Source organism: Drosophila nasuta, unplaced genomic scaffold, assembly GCF_023558535.2.
Source record: "Drosophila nasuta strain 15112-1781.00 unplaced genomic scaffold, ASM2355853v1 ctg27_pilon, whole genome shotgun sequence".
In the NCBI taxonomy this organism is placed as follows: domain Eukaryota; kingdom Metazoa; phylum Arthropoda; class Insecta; order Diptera; family Drosophilidae; genus Drosophila; species Drosophila nasuta.
Window position 1 is genome coordinate 179,376 of NW_026869481.1, and position 26,211 is coordinate 205,586.

The window sequence follows — 26,211 nt, forward strand, 5'->3', positions numbered from 1 at the left end:
TATAAACTTCTACAATGTAGTAGCGCTGTAATTTTAATTCGAATTTTTTCAATTTCCTCTTGTAAACAAATTTATTGCTATACTTGTTCTAATTCTTTTAAATCATTTTTAACTCTCAACTTTTAACTTTTTTTCTTTGTTTTAATTGTAAAATTTTTAAATTTAAATTTGCCATAGTTTTAATTCAGCACTTTCAAGTTAAAAGTTTTAACACACACTCAAGATATTTTGTATACGCGAACTAGTTGCTGTTGTTGAGATGAAAATGATGATTCGAGTTGCAGATGCTGGTGAAGAAATGAGGCCGCTAGTGAGCCGGCAAAGATGGCGCTTAAATGCGCTGGGGCAGCCACTGTCGCACTCAAAAGAGCCAAGCCGCATGGCCGAGAAAACAACAAAATCAACCTGCGAAATCAACAATGCTAAGTATGAAATATCTAAACCAACCCTATTAATGCTTACCAGATACAAAGTTAAGTTGGCTGCGCTGAGCTTTTCAGTGCAGCTGACGCATAACTAAAAGCTCGGCTATCCAGCGCAGCTGATGCACTTAAAGTTTCGCCCTTATGTGAGGCAACATAAATCGATACATCAGCTTACAGAAGCCTACTTTAAGGCAGCACAAAAAAAAACCAATCTACTTGAGCGTAAGTTGGAGTTAATCTTGCATTTTTTTAGGATTCACATTGAAAGAATTTTTATTTGCAAAAAATGGCATACTTTTAGGGTCTTCATTGGAAACAAAAACAGGGCAATGTTTTGATATTTACTTAAATTGTCTATAACTTTTGAATCTAAGTACTCTTAAAGCGAAAGTTTGCATTTTTTAACCATTTCTATATCATTTTCATTTGGTGAGAATATATTTTTTTAAGTTATTGATATGTGGAACAGTTAAGTGCAATGTTGGATAATTGCTATTCTCAAGCTTTTTGGAGCAACATTCAAAAGGTGCAACAAGGTGTACCATTCGGCTAATATTAATTAAATTTATATCTGTAATTATTGATATTTCATTTTTATCTGCCCAAATCTGCGAAATTTCCATCTAATTTAGCTCAACTGACTCAAGAGGTTAAGTATAGTATTCCAACGTGTTGGACAGTAGCTCTTCAGGGAGCTTGTTAAAGATTTTTTAAAATACTTAACGAGCTTGTTGCAACGATTAACCATATCCAGCAATTCTGGTACTTCATTAACAAGTTCGCCAATCACATTGTGGATCAAGTGATTTGCACAGTGTATTGTGGTCTAATTACATACAATACAGTACATACAATAAAAACTATAGTAATTGTGATTTCTGAAAATTTGGTTGCGATCAGATAAACATTTGCCGAAGTAATTAAAGAAATAATTTTGTATGGGCAAAAACGCCTACTTACTAGGAGTCTTAGTTACTTTGGCTGAGAATCTGGTATATTGTGCCATATGTGCAATATTTTGATTGAGGTACTATATCGATGTACAAAATATACAATTTGGCATATTTTAAGTATTTTTACAGTATATTATTCTCAAGTGCTTTCTGTCGGCGTTCGAGGACTGCCATCTTTTTGGACGACCCGGATGCCATCTGCATGCCGATTGAGTCGCTCATCACGGACTTTTGCGTATGCGTGAGTGTCACTGGAAGATTTGGCTCAATCTTCCTGAACTCCGTGTACTGCCAATACAACACTGAGTTGGAACCGTACCTTGCTTACTTAGATTCCGTGCTACTACTTGCTGGTAGCAATCCGGTTATCTATGGCTTGGATGCGAACGCAGTGTCCCCCATGTGGTTCAGCAAATAGCTCGAGCGTGCTCGTGGCGACTTGAACCACCAACGGGCTGCTAACTGAGTGAATCCAAGAATCCCGAGCGGGTGTGCTGAATGAAGTCAGCACGTTGTATACGTTCGATAATCACCGTGGAAGGAGTAATATCGACGTCACGATTGCCAACTAAGCAGCATCTATGTGAGCCACATATGACTGGACAGTGGGCGAGTGGGACCTCAGTGACCATAACATGATCTGTGTTGAAGTGACGCGAGGCCCCAGAGACACAGTCGAGAGCGATGCTCCTGTTCCGTCCAGGAACTTATCCAATGCGTGTTAGCAGTCGTGCGTGATCTTGTATGCAATGTTGAGATATTTCCGCAGGACTACACGGAGCTGTCCATTGACGACCAGTTGCCTGCAACGCGTGCACTGGTATACAGTGTATGCGACCATGTATTTGGACGCAGGCAGCCGAGAGTCGTTCTTAGTAGACGTCAACTGCTGTTCCATCGACGGCTCCATCAGCGGCTCCGACGGCAACTCTATCAGCGTCTCCAGCGGCGGCTTCATCGGCGACTCCATCCGCAGCTGCTCCATCGGCATTGGCTCCAAGGAAGGAGACAGCCAACCGCTTAGCAGAGGTTGCATCGTCGCTTCCAACCAAGATACAGATACAAGCCCGGTTCCGCGCCCGTATGCTCCTTTTACCCTTTTGGGCGATCCTCCGAAACGGATATTTCGGACTCCCTACACACGCTAGCACTCGACCTCGACATCGCGTGCATTATGTTGTCCACCACAACAACCGCAGTAGAAACAAGCAGATAAGCAGTAGACGCCCAAACACTGCAAGCAGTACACTCAATGCAAGAAGTGTACTCGGTGTAAGGGTAAGTCCAAATGAACAAGCTTTTGTCCGTGACAAAAACTATAAGCTTTTCTCAATTTCTCTAGAAGTTTCTGGAAGTTTTCACGCACCTGGTTTTAATTTTGCACAGAAATTTCTCGGAAAATATAAGTGTCACTGTCACTATTTTCTATGCAGCTTATTGCGTTTTGGTTCTCGCACAGGGAACACTAAATTCCGTAAAAATGTATGTAACAGGTAGAAGGAGGCATCTCCTTCCTATAAAGTATATATATTCTTGATCAGCGTCAACAGCCGAGACGATATAGCCATGTCCGTTTGTCCGTATGTGTGTCTGTCCGTCTGTCCGTATGAACACCTAGATCTCAGAGACTATAAGAGATAGAGCTATACTTTTTTTTTACAGCATTTGTTATGTTTGCACGCAGGTCAAGTTTGTTTCAAATTTTTGCCACGCCCACTTCCGCCCCCGCAAATCAAAAAAATCGAATAACAAGCCTAATTTTAAAGCTAGAGAGTTTTGGTATATACAATAATTACTATAGTAGTTATGATCCCTGAGAATTTGGTTGCGATCAGATAAAAATGTTGGAAGTTATTAAAGAAATACTTTTGTATGGGCAAAAACGCTCACTTACTAGGAGCCATAGTTGCTTTGGCTGACAATATGGTATATTGTGCCGTCTAAGGTATATGCGGTACTACACCGATATACCACAAATACCAGTTGGTATATTTTTAGCATTTGTGCAGTATATTTGGTATATTTTTAGAATAATACCGCAAAATATTTTGCTTTTATTTAAAATGCGTAGCGGGTATCTCACAGTCGAGTACACTCGACCATAGCTTTCTTACTTGTTTTTATTAATTTTACGATAGTCAATTGCTTATCGCCATTTTTTCTTTTCGTTATCGGTGGATTTCTTTGGTACTAGCAAAAGTGGACTGTTGTATTCTGAGACTGAAGGTTCAATTATTCTATCTTTAATTAATTTATCGACTTGAGCTTGAATTTAGTCTTTTTGACTATGAGGATTTCTATAATTTTTTATATATACAGGTTCATCGTCTTTTAACCTTAGTTTCTGCTTATAAAAATGATTTGTTGTTATTGGTTCGGTATCAAGTCCAAATATATCTGTGTATTTACAACAAAATTCTTTTAATTGTTTATTAAATAGTTTAGGAAAATTTTTAGTTAATTTTGACATTTTATTGTTCATTCTAGTTTGTAATAGGCCGCTTGTCGTAGCCGAAATACACTAAGCCTAAAAGTATGCAACATTTTTTTCTCCCTTTTCTGCACACATACATATTTATACCTATTATTTATTATATTATTTATTTATAAGTTTATTGTCCTAGTTAATTTGTATTATTTAATTTGTTTAGTTGTATAAAATTATTTGTAGTCTGAGAAAATGGTACTAAATGTCTTGTCATGTTTTGTTCTGAGAAGCGGAGCTTTATTTACCAATGAGTCTGAAAGCTCAAAAAATAGCGCCATCTATTGGTGGACCACGAAACATGCAAGCATGAGCTGCTAGATCAGCTGATCGTCTTAAGTATAGACCAAAATAGACAAGCGATTACCTTTTTGAGTAGGATTAATTGTCAAATTTCCAAAAAAAAGGTTTTTGTTGTTGGTTTTGGTTGGTCTAGCAGGTTATGTGCAGAACCTGATAAAAAAATAGTGGAAAAGTGCATGTGCTTTAATAGAAAAAAAAGAACATCAGTGAAGTGGTTGGTGTAGTCAGATGCATAAAACGTACTTGTGAGTATACAAAGATACTTCATTGTATAATTGTTATACTGAGTCGTTAATCTTGTCATCTTCTTTTCTTTTACAAAAGTGCACCTTGCCGTCCACTTGTAGCTGTTTGTCCACTATAGGAATTTGCCAACTGGCGTAAATAAACAAAGTGCCGCTTTCCAGATTAGGGTAAATAATTGTTATACGTATATTTAGTTTTTTTTTTGATGTTCTAAGTTTAGTTTTGTCTATTTATTTTTAGATTCGGCACCCAGTTATAATTTATATCAAAGCCGGTATTAAGCATTATATAATGACCCAGTCATAATTTTGTATAAAACTTAGTGTGTAAATTGTAACAACTAAGTAAAACGCCGTATTGTACAATAACCCAGTGGTCGAATTTTAAATCCTTTTTCAATTGGAACTTCACCACACTGTAATGAGTGATTAACGGCCAACAACAGAAGCTTCGACGCAGCTGTGCTGGCCTCATCAGCTGTCGGTAGACCAAAAACAGATGGTCTACATAAACGACGGTAGCCAGAGATAGTTGCCGACTCGCACTGCTAAACGGAAAACTGCTTCCAAGCAGGTTGGCTTCGTCTGTTGTCGAAGAACAACTTACCGTTGGCAGCCTCGCCTCAATCACTAGCTACGGATGGTGCTGCTCCTTATTGTCTCATCGCGGCCGAAGGCGAATAGCTGCTTGTCAGCCTATGTTTTTGATTGTTTTTGTTGGATTATTGTTAGTTTAAATTGTTTAGTTAAAATGTGCATTTTTAAGTGAATGTTTATAATTGTTGTAAGTGTATTATGATGTGGCGAGAAAATTGAAACAACAACTTTTCTTGGGCACTCATAATGCAAGTACCACGGTATTGCTGTATAAAGTAACAACTGCAATCGTTTAAGAATGCATATAAGGCACCATATATAGGCAAAATATCTTTTAAAAATTGTATTTAGTTGTAAAATTTCTTGTTTCTGTATTGCCTGCAAAGAATTGCACTAGCAAAAGCTTTATTGTTATTGTTTATCCACAGCTTCACCACAGACAGTCACTAACACAAGGAAAGATCTTTCTGCGTGGGAGTCGCCGAATGTATATAAGTCTGTTTCACTCTTACTAAATGATAATATACATATGAGTTAGAGCTTTTGGTGCATTTCACCATAGCGCTGCTACAGCTGCTACTGCAGTCCCAGCGGTCAATGACCTTGTAAGGTGTTCATATACCAGCCTGCGTTGAGTGACAGCCATCAGCTGATTCTCATACAATTGCTTGCGCAGAGCTTTTCTGTTTAAAAGATAAATCAATAATATATTATATTATATTTATGCTAGATCATATTTTATATTTATAGGTTAATTATTTTTAGTTTTTCTTTATTTATTTTTTTCTTTTTGCCTTATTTTAATAATTTCCGCCTCATACCCACTTACCATGTTAGTCCGTTAATCTATTTATTTATTTATTTTTCTTGTCATTTTTTTTCTTGTCATTTCATAATGTTGTTAATATTCAAAGTATTTTTGTTATCTGTTAATAAATTAAGTATGTTCGCTTAAGTGCCTATTTTTATTTGGAACCATGCATCACCAAGCAGGAGTAGGTTAGCTGAACCACTGTCTCTTAGGGATCCTGCCAACTTTTTAGTTTTTGGCAATGAATCACGGTAGGGTGGGCGTCTGCACGCAATAACAGCTGTGTTGCATTAGAAAGTGGCTCCGTCTTCTTTGTTAACCTACCTTCCTCTCCTTCCCTTTCTCATCTCTTTCACTATTGTTTATTGTAACCTTCCCATTACACTCCTTCTTCTCTGTCTTCCCTTATGTACGCGAATTTTAAATGTATTATTATTATAAGTGGTGCGTCCTATTAGTTGGCCTTTTATTTAACCCCATGCTACCACACTAATAAACCTGACACCAGCACCTGACGAATATTACACAAGTGATTCGTTACAAGTTTCATTATTCATTTCGGATATATCGTAATTTGCTAATGGTTCATAATTCAACATGTTTATATTAATCATTTGATCGGTACTAGTTGTATTTAGTAATCCAACGAATGCATTTGCAGTTGTTACAACTGTGTTTGCTGCATATGTACCAGGTTGAATTTTCTGGCTCGGAATAAAATGCTATCTTCATTTGAAGTTAACTCGATTTTTCGGACGACTTCGGATCTTGCTGTTAGAACTATTGTATTGTTACCAGAGCTGTAATTTATTGGAGCATATATAGAATAGTTTAGATTGTCTGGTCTTATTATGAGCAATTATGTTTTTTAATAAAATCTATTCCTAAAAATCCCTCACACGGTATAGAAAAAGTTGATTCGACAATATGGAAGTTGTGTGGAATTATATATTTAGTAGTTTGTATTTTGTAACGTGTAACGAAGCTTGTTCGTTTAAGAAGCTGGTGGACTTGTAACGATACGAAAGGCGTACGCGATCGCTACGGCTGTTGTCTGGTCGGATGGGTGTGGGTAAGAAAAATATCCTTTCCGCTACGTGCTTCCATGGATTAACAATACTATTAGAAAATTCGCGTACTTAAGGAAGGGGGAAAATGGGGAAGAGACATACAAGGACAGTAAACAAAAGAGTTAGAAGAAAACTAGAGGAAAGACAAGTTAGAGATTTACCTTCGACTTGGAGCACTTCTCCTTTACGGTGCACTCATTGGTGCAGACGCCCACCCTACCATGATCCTGCAAAGCCAATGTAAAAATCAATTTAAATGACAGGATCCCTTAGAGAAGCTCCTCGTCACTCAACCCTCCTCATACAAACGCTGCATGGTTCCAAATTTGAACAATTACTCGCACATACTAAACATTATAACAAATTTATTTAAATTAAGAAACATAAAGAAAAGGCAAATAAAGCAACAAAAGAAAACATGGACGGAATATGAAATAACGACGTTGAAATATTACAGCTAATTTAAATCTATTACTAAATCTATAATATATATATATTATTATATATATATAATAATTTAAATCTAAATACTTAAAAACTAAATAAATAGATAAACAGAATAATTATGATTAATAGAAATAGATAGCCAATATTTCGTATTGCAATTTTTATATGGATCGCTAATTAACAGATAGTTTTTATGCACTATAAAATTATTTAATTAAGAATCCATATCATTATATGGCAATGGACCATCGGCAAATGCTCAACGCTAAGAAACTTAAGGTTTCTCCGGTGCAATGAAATTAAGTTGCCAGCAAAACAAAACAAAAAAAAAACAAACTTCTTTCGGACTATAAACTTTGCATTCAATCGATTCAATGCAAAAAGCTCTAATGCGTACAATGTGTAAATAAAAAGTTATGCATAAGAAAAGTTCACTTACATAATTCTCCAGCGACGAAAGATCTTTCTCAGCCGGTGATATGTGTGTGTGTGTTGTCTTTGTTGTTGTTGTTTCAGCTGTGGAGCAAAAGTTTAAAGCCCTGACAAAAGCTTTATGCTAGCATGGTGATCTGAGCTTTTATGCCATATGTTCCATTGTTTTGGTAAACAAATATGACTTAATTTTTAAAATTGCAAAACTTAACAGAAAACATAAATATTGACGGACAAGATATATGTAGGACAACTTATTGTAACTCACGAAGTTTATTTACCTCTGATACATAGTATGTTATACCACGTAATCATATGTAAATTTACAACACAGTTTGTCATTCAACATATATACATGTACGCAACCAATACATTAAATGAACAAAATATAATACAAAAACGCACTAATTAAATGGCAGAAGGCCCAAAAGATATAACGCCGATATACATTAACTAACAAAGCAAAACAACTATAGGCGCGGACATCAGCTGCGCCAACTCTCTGGGTGATGCTAAGACACTTTTGCAGGTGGTCGCACGGTCACAAATCCAACATCCGTGGTAATGTTGGCGTCCTCCTTGCTAGTCCTCTCAGGGACAAATCTCAACGAAATTTCAGGTGGCGGCTGCGCAGTATCGCTGCAAAACGATCCTCCTAATTTCTATCAGATGGCAGAGCTTCCCTTTCGCTTATAGCTATCAGCTGATCCGCTGTAGCTTTCGAAGCGATCGTGCGAAAGCTTTCAAAGCTTTCGCGCAAGCTTTTGGCTGCCGGGTGACGATGCGGCGTGGATGTAAATTGTTTGGGTCGCTTAATTTAACGCCTACACCAACAATATCCAAAAGAAAATTTTTCACTGCGTGCCGTCTGATTTTAAGAGAAAAATCAGAGCGTTAATATGATATTTGTAAATTTTACATCTGCCGTCAGTAATATTTACCCTGCCTTATTGGACGGCACCATAGAAAACTCCAAAAATTCTATCCGCCTGTCGCCTGTTGGCTGCTGGCCGAAATGGGGGTGATTTCACTCAAATATATATTATTTTTTTTTTCCGCACTATTCACTATTAATTTATGTATGTCACTTTTGTCTTTTACTTGGCGATATATGTATATAATATATTTTTTTTCTCTACTTTGTGAGAACTGCCATGACAAAATAAATAGGTGACTTGCGAGAGAATGCCATTCGCTGCCTTAAGATGCATCTATGGCGAAAATCTTTCTGCAATGTTGCTAAGCCCCACACACAGAGGGCGCTAATTAATTTGTGCCAACAAAATACAATTATCCTAAAAGTTTATACTAACATTAAACAATTATTATACATTTAACATTTAACTAACAAAAATTTGATTATTAACATACATATACATAACTTTAATAAATATACTACATTAACTACTTTTTCTACAAAAAAAAGCCGTGGCGCTGACGTTTTTCCAATAGCAAAAAAAAACTTTGCCTACTTTTAGGCCCAACAAAGAAATTTGCTCGGCCCAAGCGACCACTACAATTTCTAAAGATGTCAGTCCTTTAGATTGAATTAATCCTTGATTGATTCCCTTAATATTTATTTTGTTGTCAGTGTTTATATCATTGAAAGTGTCAGAATTGTCTTTTAACAAAGATGTATCTGGACCAGTATCTATAAAAAATATTAATTTATTGCCTGCTGCTACGTTTGTGAATGTTACGAATATATTTACACTAAGATTATTAAGATACTATTGTATCTATTACCATTGTTTTGGTAATTTCCACGATAGTTTCCGCTGTTATACCCTCGACTGGGTCCATAATATGGATAATAGGACCGTATTTAGATGTCCTACTGCGTCTGTGCAACTATCGACGAAAACAGTTGTAATTTAACTCATTGTATTGACTGTTGGCTCACTTTCCAAGTGGAGCTTGTTGCGCTACACGTGGCCGGTGCTGGCTGGACAGGCTGCTACTTCTTCTGCGTAGGAGCACCGGTGCTGGCTGCACAGGTGTATTCACATTGCGGTGAGCCTAGTGGTCCCTCGCAGACGTTTGGGCATGTCTTCCTCAGGGCCGGTATCTTCTTTGCTGGCGGTGGTTGAGATTTAGGAATTGTTTTGCTTAAGTTTTGTATTGCAGTGTAGGTGGTTGTGGGCATCGGCTCTTGCTTTTTCTTCTTTGCTAGCAAAACTTTTATATGCTCGAGCTCTGCGTCTAATTTCGCAGATGTGCTCCTCAGCAAAGTGTCGTTGCTATTTAGCAGTTTAATCAGTTGTGCCCTTCGGGCTCTTAGGTGTTTTACTACGCCGCCTCTTCTGCCACACATACCACTCTACTTACTGAGTTAAGCTTCAACAATGTGGTATTCTGCTTCTTCTCCGATTCTTGCCTCCAGCTTTTGTGAGATGCTCTCTAGTGGTGCAATGAGTTGCGTTGAAGTGCTTGCCAGTTTAATATTTAACTTCACTTCTGCTTAAATTGTGCAGATTTCGTGAAACTTGTCACGGTCGCCATGTGGTGAGAAACTGTACCAACTTTATCTCATTGGCACGTGTCGAGAAAAATTAATAATTGTACGTCTGTGCCTTTTGATTTTCTCTTTGATAATGATTTATTCCAAAAAATCTAAGCATGATCTTAGCCTAAGCATATAATAAGAAAAGCACGCGGCAAAGCCATCGATGGCGGCAGCGAAGCGGCTGCATAAATATGTATTACGTTTTACATTACATACTCTAAGAATATGCGACAAAGCATATTAGCGAGAGAGAAAAAGAGAGAGAGAGTCTTATGTGCATATAGGCATGCACTCGAGTCAGAATGTAAAGCGACAAAGTATTGCTGTTTAACTGTAACGAAGTGTCGCTGCTTAACTGTTCATATTTGGAACAGTGTTTCCTCGAGATATGCGCATACTATGTAAAGCAACAAAGTGTTGCTGTTTAACTGTTTGCATTGCAGCAACGAAGTGTAGCTGCTTAACTGTTTATATTCGGTACAGTGTTCTCTCAATATATGCACAATACTAAAGCTTTAGGGGAAGATCAAGGGGTGAGTTTTAATATGAAGATAAGAAAAATAACATCAACGTGGATAAGAAACCGCTATGGCTTACCCAATAAAGGTAGACAGCACTTAAAGTGGCTTTTGATATCGATGCTTTCGACATTATACTTGGATGCGACTGTTGACTGCTCCAATCCGGTGATCCAAATCCCTTTCGCATCTTTGCTGTATATTTGATATTGCTGATGTTGTGCTAAGCCTTCATGTGAGTAATGTTATGAAATACCCTTAGAAATGCCGTTTTAAAGAGATCGAAGTGAACTCGGAAACGTTGTCGGACAGAGGATGACATTGCGCACATAGCTCAAAAAATCACCTCACAGATTTTGTATTGCACTTGTCCAGGCTTTTGCTACGCAGCGGGTCAGCTTCTCACTCTAGTGATCAGAGCGGAATCATGGCTCCAAGATGATTGCAAGATTGTCTTCCCAAGGGCTATGCTTAGTTTCCTCAATTCAGGAGTGAAAAATATTTCGTTGACATGAATTTAATGTAAAACAACTCCAATTTTTAGTTTATTTAAAACAAGTAAGAAAACTACAGTCGAGTGTGCTCGACTATGAGATACCTGCTACCCATTTTTAATAAAATCAAAAAATTGCGGTATTATTCTCAAAATATACCGAAGTAATATACCACAAAATACTAATTTGCGCATACAAACTTTAATAACTTCGACAATTTTTATCTGATCGCAACCAAATGTTCAGAAATTACAATTACAATTAGTTTTCTTATTAATGAATATACCAAAAAATCGTGACTCTAGCTTTAAAATTACGCTTGCTATTCGATTTTTATACCCGCTACCCATTGTAACGAATCACCAAGGATGTATTCGTCTGGTACTGGTGTTAGGTATATTAGTGTGGCGTACGCGCTGGCTTCTCCGGGCTTTGCTCAGATAGCATGGGGTTCAAGGAAAGGACCAACTAATAGGACGCACCACTTATAATAATAATACATTTAAAATTCGCGTACATATGGGAAGACAGAGATGAAGGAGTGTAATTGGGAAGGGTACATTAAACGATAGTGAAAGAGAAGAGAAAGGGAAGGAGAGGAGGGTAGGTTAACAAAGAAGACGGAGCTACTCTCTCATGCAACACAGCTGTTATTGTGTGCAGACGCCCACCCTACCGTGATCCTGCATTCAAATGCCAAAAATTAAAAGTTGGCAGGATCCCTAAGAGACAGTGGTTCGGCTAACCTACTCCTGCTTGGTTAGGCATGGTTCCAAATAAAAGTAAACAATTAAGCGGACATACTAATTTATTAACAGATAGCAAAAATAAAATAACAACATTATTAATTGACAAAAAAAAAATGACAAGAAAAATAAATAAATAAATAAATTAACGGACAAACATAGTAAGTGTGTGTGAGGCAGACTTAATTAAATAAGGCCAAAAAGGAAAAAATAAATAAATAAATACTAAAAATAATTAACCTATAAATATAAAATATGTTCTAGCATAATTATAATATAAATAATTATTTTGGCATTTAAATGTTGATTAAATTAAGAGAAGAAAAAAAATTAGCTAAAATGAACTAGTTTTGGTTCATTTAGAAATGTAATGTTAGACCATCACACCGAATATAGGCAAACACTAGATGCAAGTAAAAATGAGGATCAGCTGATGGCTGTCACTCAATAAAATGTTTTGCTATTGCCAGTCTCGCAAGGTCATTGACCGCTGGAACTGCAGACAGCTGTAGCAGCGTTATGGTCAGATGAACCACCAGCAACAGGGAAGCTTTAGCTCTAGCTCATAGATTATTAACTAGTTAGAGTAAAACAGACTTACATACATTAGAGACTCCCACGCAGAAAGATCTTTCCTTGTGTTGGTGCCTGTCTGTGGTGTATCTGTGGGGAATAATAATAATTGCGAGCTTTTGCGCCTGCATGAAAGCCGACTGCTACGACCGGTAGCGTCGATCAAAACAAACATGCATACATACAAGTGTATGCAGGTATGGTGTTACATGCTTTTCAGGCAATACAAAAACATTAAATTTTATAACTAAATACAATTTTACAAAGATATTTTGCCTATAGGTGTTGCCTTACATGCCTTCTTAAATGATTGCCATTTCTATTTTATACAATAGTACAGTGGTACTTGTATTATGAAGGATCCAGAAAAGTTGTTGGTTCAACTTTCCCGCCACACCATATTACACTTACAACATTGATGGACTATCACTTATAGATGCATAGTTGAACAACATAACGTAAATTAACAATAATAAACAAATAAACAAAAAAAAATAAGCTACTAGTCAGCCGTTCGCCTTCCTCCTGGGTGAAGCAGATACTCGGCCTCGATGCCACCACAAGTGGGGACGGAGATCGCAAGGCTGCCGGAGATCGCAAGGCTGCCGGACGCAGGTGTTTTGCAGTAGAAACACAGCCTGCTGGGAAGCAATTCTTCTGTGCTCAATGAGCGTCTGCAGCTAGCAACAGCTCATCTGTTTGCGTTGCCCAGACAGCTGATGTGCCCAGCACAGCTGCGACTTGGAGCTTTTGGTGGTTGGCCGTTAGCCAGTCATTTGTGTGTGGTGAAGTTCGAATTGAAATGGATTTCAAATTCGACCACTGGGTTATTATAAATTGCTACTGGGTTATTAGAATGTAGTACACACTTCTTATATAAATTATGACTGGGTTTAATATAACTTATAACTGGGTTATTATATAAATAAGGGCTGGGTTATTATAATTTATGACTGAGTGCCGAATCTAAAAATAAATAGACAAAACTAAACTTAGAACAACAAAAAAAACTAAATATACGTATAACAAATATTTACCCTAATTTGGAAAACGGCACTTGATATGGGACGACAAACTCCTGAAGTGGACAACCATCTATTGCATGTGCTGGGTGGACGGCAAAGGTGCACTTTTGCGAGAACAAACACCATTAATGTATGAGTATAACAATTATACATTGCAGTATCATTGTATACTTACAATTAAGATATATGCATCAGGCTTCGTTAACCACTTCACTGATATATATATATTTTCAGACACATGCACTTTAACACATTTTTTGCGCAGGTTTTTTGCACATAACCTGTTAACAATTGTGTTACAAACAAAACCAACAACAAAAACCTCTTTTCGGAATTTGACAAATAATCCTACTCAAAAAGGTAATCGTTGTCTATTTTGGTGTGGACTTAACACGATCAGCTGATTTACTAACTCACGCTTGCAAGTATCGTGGTCCACCAATAGATGGCGCTATTTTTGGAGCTTTCAGACTCTTTGCTAAATAAAGCTCCGCTTCTCAGAACAAAACATGACAAGACATTTAGTACCATTTTCTCAGGCTACAAATAATTTTATACAAATAAACAAATTAAATAATACAAATTAAATATGACAATACACATAAAAATAAATAATATAATAAATAATAGATAGAAATATGTAAGTGTACAGAAAAAGAAGAAAAAAATGTTGCATACTTTTAGGCTTAGTACCATAGGGTAGAAGGGTATTATAACTTTGTGCCGGCAGGAAATGTATGTAACAGATAGAAGGAGGCATCTCCGACCCTATAAAGTCTATATATTCTTGATCAGCGTCAACAGCCGAGACGATATAGCCTTGTCCGTCTGTCCGTCCGTCCGTCTGTCCGTATGAACACCTAGATCTCAGAGACTATAAGAGATAGAGCTATAATTTGTTTCCGACAGTATTTGTTATGTTTGCACGCAGATCAAGTTTGTTTTAAATTTTTGCCACGCCCACTTCCGCCCCTGCAAATCAAAAAAATCGAATAACAAGCGTAGTTTTAAAGAGCTGCCAATTTTGTTGTAAACAATAATAACAATAGTATTAACGATTCCTGAAAATTTGGTTGCGATCAGATAAAAATACTGGAAGTTATTAAAGAAATGCTTTTATGTGGGCTAAAACGCCTACTTACTAGGGTCTGAGTTGCTTTGGCTGACAATGTGGTATATTGTGCCGTCTATGGTATATTTTGAATGCGGTACTATATCGATATACCACATATACCATTTGGTATATTTTTAGTATTTTTGCAGTATATTTGGTATATTTTGAGAATAATACCGCAACATATATTGCTTTTATTCAAAATGGGTAGCGGGTATCTCACAGTCGAGTACACTCGATTGTAGCTTTCTTACTTGTTTGATTTGCAGGGGCGGAACTGGGCGTGGCAAAAATTTGAAACAAACTTGATCTGCGTGCAAACATAACAAATGATGACGAAAAAAGCTCTATCTCTTATACATAGTCTCTGAGATCCAGAGTTTGTTTTCGACCGCCGAATAGTAGAGCTGGAAAAACATCGTTGTTCGGTTTTTAAAGGGAAAACATAGATTATAATCGATTATCGAAGTTTAAAAAAATTTTTTTTTTGGTTAATTTCAACATTTATTTATAGGAGACCACTAATTTCAACATTTTTGTTTAAAAACAAAAGTTTATCAACAATTTTTGGCTTTAGACAGCTTCTGCGGTCACTTATAAGTTGTCCGGCTTTGCTGAACGCCCTCTCGAATGCAGTTGATGTGGCTAGCACGCAACGGTACTGCTTTGCAGTAGCTTTAAAAGGTTCCATTTCGTTAGGGCTCATCTATAAAATAAATCATTGGATTTTATATAAAATATCTAGAATTTAAATTTAAAATACCTTATAAAATGTTAATGGTTTGCAATCCTTCGGAGAGTTGGAAACCTCTAAGTATTGCCGCAGAGCTATAATAGAGTCTGCCCTGGCAAACTTCGTTTTTTCAGCAACTTTTTGACGAAAAAAGATAAATTGCCGGTTCTCCGGCTGTAGAGTTGGTGGTGTTGGCGCATCGTGGTTAAATTTGGACATTTTATTATAAAGTTATATTTCATGGGCCTTAGCTGCTTCGTCCGCATTTGTTTGGGAAAGCAAGCCGATCTTTTTAAAACGCGGATACAAAATGGTCGCATGTCTAGCTACTATCCTTGTTTCGTAGTGGTTCAGGCGTTCTGACATACGGTTTTTAAGGTATTGAAACGTTGTTTTTCCTTCATTCGTTATTATTTTCTTTTCCATGTCCGCAATTTTCTTGTTTAACTCACAAATCACGGGAATGACTATTGATATGGTCACCACCTTCTCATGCGAAGTCGACATCGTTGCATGCTCAAAAGGCTCCAATATTTTAATGAAGTCTTTCAGCATAAGAACTTCCTCTGCTCTTAATGGTTGTGGGGCCTTTAGAATACCTAAAAGCACTGTCGATATGTGGGTAGAGCAAAGTTCTAACGGGGTCCAATGCTATCATTGTCATTACAGCTTTGTCTATACCGATTTTTTGAGCAGAGGCATTGGAGTATTGCTTAGAACTTTCAAGAAATTGGTTCATGCTTGGTGAAACTGCAATGTCCTCAAATTGCTGGTATTTCCAGATGTTTCGAGGACCTTTCCACATTGCGTACAAGACGCGGTTTGATTTGTTCCCTTCTTAAAAAAATTCCAAACTATTGAAATTTTTTCCATGCGCTTGGGACTTGAAATGGAGTTCGTTCTTCATTTTCCACGTTGCCCTACACATTCAATGTTACTGTAATAAAAAAAATGTTAGTTTTGTGAGGTAGTTGTCTAATGACAATTAAAGTTGCAAAAAACACGTCATTACCACAAAATCAAAACATCAGCTGATGCACCAAAGCCTTAATTAAGTTGGCAAAGCTACTAAGCGTAGCTCAACTGTTAGACCTCTGTTGAGTCTATCGAACGGGGAGAATTTCACCGATCCACACATAGATGCTTTAAGCACCCTATAAGGGCAGCCAACTTCACTTTTTCAACTTTTTTCGCTGAGAACGAACGCATTATAACAGACAGAAAATAAGAAAAAAAAGGAGAAAAACAGATAAAATCGTTCTTTAAATAAGAAAATAATACAAAACTTTTGGCATCCAAGGTTCCCTTTTGTCGCCAACCTTGAGTGGGCGTCTCTATAAAAGAAATTTCAGGTGTTAAATTTTTCTTTATAATTTTTGCCACTGATTGGTAAGTTGTGTCAATCTGCATGGACCCTGCTATAAAAATGTTATTTTACACGGCTAATTAGTCATACTGCTGGCAATTGCAGACGCTAGACCCTGCATTCAGTGGAATAGGTGTTACACATTGCGACTCTCGCCTCCCCCCTGTCGAACAGGTGCCACGTGCCAATCACAGGCGGATATTGACCCTAACCTACAGGCCATTAGGGTGTGTTAGTGAAGGCAGCGAATCTCGCTGCGGACAGCCAACTAGACCGAAATAACGACAATAATCTAGGCAGCGAAACTTTGCTGCAGATCACCGATCACCGAAAGGGTACTCGATACCGGCTCGTCAAAGGCGATAATAGAGACGTTCTATGGAGCGTAGATCCTCCGGAGAGAGGTCTACGGCTCCTCCAAAACCAACACCAACACTATCTGCAGTGGAATGTCTTCTTGTGTAAATTGCACTAGGAGTGCCAACATGGTTTGATAAAAACCAAAGAAAAAGAAATGAAATTAAATTTGTAATCAGTGCTTTTCAAATCAATTAAATCATTTTTTTCGACTTTTATACAGCCAACATGGGGTACATAGGGACTCGATAGCCTGATCATATGTTATCAGGCCTGCTAACATCGATGGAAAGTGCGTATGTACGGCATAGCCGTGTGTAAAATCCTAGTTGATTGGGGGTTGTGATTGTGGGGCTCTCGATTCCGTGTTGGTCCGTGTTGGCTATATTTTTTTTATTATTAAGTCATGAAGACAAACAATTGAGAAAATTAACGTAACGTAACGATTAAGAAAACACAATTAACTAAGCACTATTATTCAATAGAGAAATTTATAAACAATATGAAGAATGTTTATTATGTGTTAAGCTTTTGATTTTTAATTGGGCACTGGATATGCGAGCTTGAAGGTTGATGCGAAATGAGTACTGTCCCTCTCCCCGAATTTTGCACTCTGTCTGCACTTGAATTTATAATGACTTACTACCCAGTCGAAGCCAACGACCCACCCCAGCCTTGAACTGAGCCGGCAAGTTAGCTAGACAGAGCAGGCTTAGACGAGTAGAACCTAGTGGTGTTCGTCACAATTTATGAACTTAGAACACATGTTCTAATAGATGTATGTATAAATATTTACAACGTTTATACATATATATAATTAATTATTTGCGGAATACCAATGGTCAAAAATATAAAACAACGATTTTATTTAATTTACTTATAGACAAACTTTAATGGCATATATAAGAAAGCGGGCTACGCGTCTTAACTTCACAATTTGCTGAGCTTTAACTTGACACTTTTTATTGCGATTTAAAGCTAACATATGTGTAATGTTTGGTGTATATCTTATAACTTTAATGCTGAGTCCTCAAGTTGCAAGTGGAAAAGTTTAGTTGACTTTGGACTTTTGAAAGTGGCATGATTACAAATGCAAAAGGATATTTTTATTTGTGACAATTGGTCGCCGTCGCGACGAATTTATGTTTATAATATGATCTGTGATTATTATGTGAAGCTGTTTCGGAGTTAGGGGAAATTACGAGAATGTGTAATTATGTGGTAGTGGATATGTCACTATATATATGTATATATGTTTATATAAATGCTATGGGTATAAACGTAAATAAAGATGAATGCATTGTAGAATTAAACACATTTCTACCCATATGTACATACATATGCTATGTATGTTCGTAGATGCCTGCATGCATACATACAAATGTTCATTTTACAACAGTTTCATTAAACTTTTTTCTAAAAATTTGTCCATAATTCTCCCACGATGCTTGCCAACACCTCCAATTACTCTTTTAAAATAAAAGATATCAATGGATTAGTTTTTGTTGATGCTTCCTCTTTTACCCGGTTGCAAGTGGCGATAACCGATGTTGCCGCTGCTACTGCCGCCACTGCACCCGCTATGGTGGCCGCCATCGCCCGATTGAGTGCGCCTGACCCGTCCAGCTCGTACTGGTAGCTTTGTGGATGCCAGTGTAGCGAGGTCCGCTGTGCTGCGCGCTGGACTGGCGCCGGAAGCGGCCATCGCCGTTTTGGAGGCGACTGCCCGGCTTAGCAAGTTGGTGACCGCGCTGGCTGTAAGGAATGCTGTTCTGTAGACGAAAGTAGAGTTGTGCCAACCAACTGGTGCGCCCTTCACGACCCCAGGTACGAGTGGTGCCGCCACCAGAGCTGTCTCCGACATTGGCCCGATGGCCGCGCCCAGAAGTGCTCCTGCAGACAAGAAGCCAGTGGAAACGTGGTCGGCTGTGCTGACGAGTAGGGACCCGACAGTGTCGGGCAAGGCGCAGGAAACAAAAGTTTAATGAACCTTTCGATGAATATCTGGATGCTATGTTGAACATAGCAGATACGCTTAATTCTCGTTTATCCGATACCGAATTGGTCTCTTATGTTAAACAGAATTTGAAACCAGATCTTCGACATGAACTATTACATGTTCCAATTTCAAATTTAGCTATCCTTCGTAGAGAATGTCACAAACATAAAGAATTCTACTCACAACTGCCTAAACATCAAAATCGATCTAATAACCCCAACCGAGTTATTCATGAGATTGCTTTAGAAAAAGACCTGGAGTTAGTCTCTGAAGATGAAGACTCAGAATCAGCAGATGTAAATGCTATGAAGTATTCTGATAATTTCAAATGCTGGAATTGTGATGAAATTGGTCATCGTTAACAGGATTGCCTGAAATCACGTCGTATATTTTGTTATGGCTGTGGAAAACTTGACACATATAAACCAAACTGTACAAAATGTAAAACCAAACAGGAAAACTCGCAGAAGGGTATTCGCTTGCCACCAAAAGCGGATATCCGCAATTAAAAATAGAAACAAATTCTCTAGAGTATTCTCAACCACCAGCTATATCGAATAACTTACCTGACTTACAAATTCATCGACATTTTATACCTTATCATTTGCGATTAGGAAAAATACACCCATCTCCAAAATCGCGTGCTGCTCATCGTATGCATACATTTTGGTCGAAAAAGCGTGTACTAAATTCTTATAGGATATCAGCTATTATAAATAAACTAACGATATACGACCCTTTACTTACCTCAACATTCTCGATCAGCGTTGTTTGGCCTTGCTCGATAGCGGAGCAAATAAAAGCGTGATCGGAGGAAACTTAGCAAAGTTCATTCTTGAAAATAGTATTAACTATCTTAAATCCAAAGGATTTGTTAAAACTGCTGATGGACAACCTCAAAAGGTCGCCGGTACCATTAATCTTCCGATCGAGTATAATTCGACAAAGCAATCTTTTGAGTTCCTAATTGTTAGCTTTTGGAATAAATTTGGAATTTCTGTTAGTGCAGTAACTGAATCTGAAATTGAAAATGAAACGATACCCAAATTGTCTCTTACAGTGATGCAAAAACGCAGATTACAAACAGGTTTTTGATTTTTCCGTCATGCGAAAGGGACGGCTTAAGAAAAACAACACTTCTTGAACATACTATAGACACAGGAGATAGTACTCCTATTAAACATAGATACTATCCCATATCTCCAGCTAAAGAAAAGCGACTTTGTGACAAGATTGACCGCATGTTACGTTTAGGAGTAATAGAAGAAGCTTCGAACTCTGCATGGTCCTCGCCTGTGGTTTTGATTGTTAAGCCTGGCAAAGATCGTCTATGTCTTGATTCTCGAAAGCTAAATGCAGTGACGAAGAAGGACGCACATCCCATGCGTAGCTTAGAAGGTCTTCTAAGTCGATTGCCATCGGTTAAGTGCATTTCCAAAATCGATTTAAAAGATGCCTTTTTGCAAATTTCTCTAGACAAAGAAGCGCGACCAAAAACTGCTTTTACGGTACCAAATAGACCCTTGTATCAGTTTACTCGGATGCTATTTGGCTTGTGTAACTCACCTCATACAATGTGTCGTCTTATGGATCAAGTATTCGTATACCTAGATGATCTATTGGTCATGTCCTCTAACTTTGAAGACCACTTACTGCATCTGACCGAAGTGGCAAATAGATTACGAAAAGCGGGATTAACAATAAATGTTGCCAAAAGTCAGTTTGGAATACGAAGAGTAGATTACTTAGGCCATGTAGTAGGAGAAGGCACACTTCGAGTAAATCCAATGAAAGTGCAAGCCGTTTCCGAATTTCCGGTGCCACAGTCCAGACGCCAACTGAGACGATTCCTGGGCATGACTGGTTAGTACCAGCGTTTTATTCCCCAGTACTCAACGGTCATCTTTGCACTAACAGAGCTGCTAAAAGGAAAGAAACTTGAATGGAATGAAGAGGCCCAACATGCGTTCGAAGCAATAAAACATAGACTATGTGCTGCTCCGTTTTTGCGTCATCCCAACTATGAGTTGCCATTCATAGTGCAATGCGACGCTTCAACATATGGCATCGGCGCCGTATTAGCTCAACTTGATGCAGAAGGCAATGAACTACCCATTGCCTATATGTCGAAAAACTTGAACAAAGCACAACGAAATTATTCTACAACCGAATTAGAATGCCTGGCAGTTGTATTAGCCATTAAGCGATTCCGTATGTGTATAGAAGGCCAATCATTCAAAGTTATAACCGATCATGCAAGTCTGAAATGGCTGATGAATCAAACAGACCTTCATGGCAGACTTGCTCGATGGGCGTTAAAGCTAGAAGGAATGGATTTTCAGATCGAACATCGGAAGGGCAGTCAAAATGTAGCTGCTGACACTCTTTCCAGAGCATTCGAAGAAAGTGTAGATGTTGTTGAGCTCGAAATACTACCAGAGATAGATTTAAACTCGGATGCATTTCTCGAAAGTGATTATGTCGAGTTAAAAGAGAAGATGAGCAAATCCAATCTTCCGGATTTCAAAATCATAGACGGATATTTATATTACAGAGCAGTATTGCCTTCCGACGTCAGCGAAGATATTGGCGATGGCTGGAAACTGTACGTCCCTACATCTCTCAGAAATTCGGTGATAGTTTCAGCTCATTGTACCCCAACGTCAGCACATTGCGGCACAGCGAAGTGTCTAGAACGCATTCGTAGGCATTTTTATTGGCCACGAATGGTAGTGGAAGTGCGAGACTTTATCAGCAAATGCGAAATATGTCAAACCTCAAAATACCCAACACAAAATCTAAAGCCGCCAATGGGTATTCAAACAATTAGTGAGCGAGTATTTCAAAGACTCTACATAGATTTTATAGGTCCGTTTCCACGCTCAAAACTTGGTAATATCGGAATTTTTGCCATCCAGATCATCTTTCAAAATTCACATTCCTTATACCAGTTAAGAAATTTTAGACTTTAATAATCATTGATCACTTGCGCAACACAGTATTTGACTGTTTTGGTACACCCGAGTTCATAATCAGCGATAACGGCACTCAGTTTAAAAGCCGAGAATTCACTGCTTTTTTGTCTTTGTATGGTATCAAACGCATGTTCACTGGAGCATATACCCTGCTGACAAATTCTCTAAAATCCGTGCTGATATTCACAAATATCTGAAAAAGGCATATGAAAAGAATCGGAGATCGTATAATCTTCGTACTAAACAACGAACCTTTGAAGTTGGCCAGACAGTAATTAAACGTAACTGGGCACTGAGCAATATGGCAAACAATTTCAACGCTAAGCTTGCACCAGTCGGCCTTAAGACACGAGTAAAGCGAAGAATTGGACAGGCCTTATACCTATTAGAAAATTTAGAGGGCAAGGAAATTGGTCAATTTCATGCTAAAGACTTGTGGGAATTCAAAGAGTAACTACCTTCTTTCAGATTTTACGTCTTCGATTGAGCTCTCGATTAAAATCTGCTGTTGTGAGGTAGTTATCTAAATTAAAGTTGCAAAAAAAAAAATTAAAAATTAACATCTGATTGTCACAAATCAAAGCATCAGCTGATGCGCCAAAGCCTTAATTAAGTTGGCAACTCTACTTAGCATAGCTCAACAGTTGAGTCTATCGAACGGGGAGTAGTGCATTGATCCACACAGAGATGCTTTGAGCACTCACTAAGGGCTGCCATCTTCACTTTTGCAACTTTTTCACTGAGAACATACGTTTACATCAGACAAAAAAATTTGCAAAGAAAAATTGCAAAAATAAATATAAAATAATACTGCAACCAAGCCAACAATTTTGGCATCCAAGGTTTTCTTTTGTCGCCAACTTGGATTGGCCGGCTCTATTAGAGAATTTAGAATTGCAAAATTTTCTCTTTGCCACTGATTGGTAAGTAATGTCAATCTGATTAGACCTTGCGGTAAAAATGTTATTTTATGCAGCTTATTGGCCATACCGCTGGCAATTGCACCCGCTAGACCCTCCATAGAGTGGAATAGGTGTTGCACATTGCGGTCCTCGCCTTTCCCCCCCTTGTTGAACACGTGCCACTTGTGAAGAGCACGCGGATATTCACCCTAACCTGCAAGCCTAAGGGAGTATTGGTGAAGGCAGCGAACCTCGCTGCGAACAGCCAGCTAGAGCGAGAATAAGGCAGTAATTGCGGCAGCGAATCTTCGCTGCAGATTATCAAACGTTATTCGATAGCGGCTCGGCGAAGGCGATACTAAAGACGTTCAAAGGAGCGTAGATCTTCCGGCGAGAGATCTACGGCTCCACAAAAACACGCCAGTAGCATCTGCAGTGGATTGTTTTCGACTGTAAAATGCACTAAGAGTGCCAACATGGTTTGAAAAACTGAAAAATTAAATTGAATTTGTATTTAGGACTTCTCAAAATCGACTAACTCCTTTTTTCGACTTTTTATACAGCCAACATGGGGTACATAGGGATTTGATAGCCTGATAACCATAACCCTTTATCATCTTTAACAGCTATCATCAACATTCATATATGCTACGACGGATTCATCAGTTATCAGGCCTGCTAACATCGGTGCGTAAGTACGGCATAGCCGTGTATGTATACATAGTTGATTGGGGTTGTGATTGTGAGGTTCTCAATTCCGTGTGTTCCGTGTTGGTTCTCTATCTTTCGTATTATTAAGTCATGACAACCGTTTAAGTAAAACAAATTAACGTAACGATAAATCAAAGCTCAATAAATCAAGCACTATTGTTAACTAGAGATAATTTTTATAAATAAAATGAAGTATGTTTATTAAAATACTGTATATCATGGAGAAGAAAACAATGATGTGTTAAATTTTTGATTCTAATTGGGCACTGGATATGCGAACGTTAAGGTTGATGCGAAATGAGTACTGTCCCTCTCCCCAAGTATTACACTCTACACTTTAAATTATGATGACTTACTACCCAGTTGAAGCCAAAGACCCACCCCAGCCCTGAACTGAGCCGGCAAGTTAGCTAGACAGAGTAGGCTTAGACGAGTAGAACCTCGTGGTGTTCGTCACAAAGCTTTGTTCTGCCAGCTGTCGAAGCGGAGTGGATGAGCTTTGCTTGGTGGCTTAACTTCGTAAGAACCAACAACATCCAAAAGAACAATATGAGACTGCGTGCCGTCCTGCCTTTTTTGGACGGCACCATAAAAACTCGAAATTTTGTCTCCGCCTGTTGGCTATTGCCTGCTAACCGATTGTGTTTTCACAATTTATTTATTCGCACTATGCACTTTTTTTTTATTTAACTGAATATTTATATTGGGTCGTTACGTTAACGACCGTCGCACTTAATTCTCAATTTATATATATTGTTTTTTTTTTTTCTGATGCGACTTGTCACGACCAATTTAGAAAATGACTTTTCGAGATTGCATGACCAGCACGAATCAGAAAAAAAACTGGCTTGACTTCCCATTCTTTGACATTCACTGCCTCAAGATGCATCTATCGCAAAAATCTTTTTGATGTTGCCAAGCCCCACACACAGATGGCGCTAATAAATTTATGCCAACAAAATACAATTATCCTAAAAGTTTATACTAACATTAAACAATTATTATACATTTAACATTTAACTAACAAAAATTGAATCATTAACATATATATACATAACTTTAATAAATATACTACATTAACTACTTTTTCTACAAAAAGAGCCGTGGCGCTGACGTTTTCCAATAGCAAAATAAACTTTGCCTACTTTTAGGCCCAACAAAGAAATTTGCTCGGCCCAAGCGACCACTACAAACTGTTGAATCAAGATGTACGCCTGCATGAGCTGTTCTTGTTCGTAAAGATTTGGGCCAAGAAACTGAGGATTATTGGCAAAATCATGACAAGCTATTGCCTGATTACGCTCATCATTTATCAGCTGCAACAGCAACGCCCTTTGCCCTCGATAAAGAAGCTGCAGGCTGGCATTCCTGTCATCGATATTGGAGGCATTAACTATGCGTATAGCTTTGAGCATGTGCCAGCTTTGCCGGCTTTTTTGAACACCTTTGATCTGGTCAGCGGATTCTTTGAGCTCTACAGTCACATAGACTTTGAGAAGAAGATGCTGTCGCCGTATTTGGGTCATGCCTTGGATGTGGAAGCAGCGTTCACGGTTCCGGGCAACATTCCCGAATACAATGCCTAAGTGCTAGCCATCGAGATGGTTATGCAAGAGCGCATCAAACCGTTTAATGTTGAAAGTGACGTTTTCGTGCAGGATCCATTTGAGCTATCGCGCAATGTGGGTCAATCCATATCAAAAACGAATCTATTCTATCTCAATCAGTGCTTGGCAGCGGCAAACGAGGCATGCAACGATGCCAAATTAAAGTCAACGCCGCCCAAATTTTATGACTACTTGCTATTTGGGCTTGCCGAGCAACTGGTGGAGGAACATCGCTTGGAACACGTACACCCAGCTAAGCAACGCCAACAGATGCCAAAGAAAGAAGTGAAGACTGCCGATGCAGTTGTAGTTGAAGCTAAGGTTGATGTTGCCTCTACAACTGTAGCTGCCAAAGCGGATGAATCATCATCGTCCAGTGATGACAAAAAGCCAACGGTTGCGGACAATAGTTCGATGTCATTGGTGCATGTAACTTAAAGCTTGTTTCCAATAATAATTTAACTAATGACCTTAATAAAGAATACCTTAACTCATTTCCACTCTGTAGCTAACCTTAAAGAAACAAAAAATGCTTCAACAGTTAAACAGTTCATTACAAGCGATTTATAAACGAAAGCATTATGTTTTGGTTAAATTACGTATTAAGAAAATTGCATAATTATTGCATAACTATTAAATACAATAGTCATGGCAAGTCAAAGTTTAGCGCAGTTTTCGAGTCACGCACTCATATCTAATGCTTACACCTAACTAACTTTTAAGCTGGAGTTGCAACTGAGGTGGAGGGAGTGTGCGCGTAAGCAAAAGTGACGTTAAAAGGTTTATCCCATTGAAGTTTCAGTTACATTTTTGGCGT

The 26,211-nt window shown here is 38.2% G+C and overlaps 1 protein-coding gene across 2 annotated transcripts; it reads left to right on the top strand.

The window, feature by feature from the left end:
* Positions 1–101: 101 nt before the first annotated feature.
* Positions 102–25,869, top strand: LOC132797842 (uncharacterized). Of its 2 annotated transcripts, none has more exons than XR_009633787.1 (2): positions 102–426; positions 9,247–9,285. XR_009633787.1 is itself a non-coding variant. In XM_060809610.1 (2 exons), the coding sequence occupies exon 2, from the start codon at positions 25,389–25,391 to the stop codon at positions 25,830–25,832; it is 444 nt and encodes a 147-aa protein (XP_060665593.1). In that variant the 5' UTR covers positions 102–426; positions 24,939–25,388; the 3' UTR covers positions 25,833–25,869. The 2 variants fall into 2 exon arrangements, 1 of the variants encoding a protein (XP_060665593.1); XM_060809610.1 differs by lacking the exon at positions 9,247–9,285 and adding an exon at positions 24,939–25,869.
* Positions 25,870–26,211: the final 342 nt, after the last annotated feature.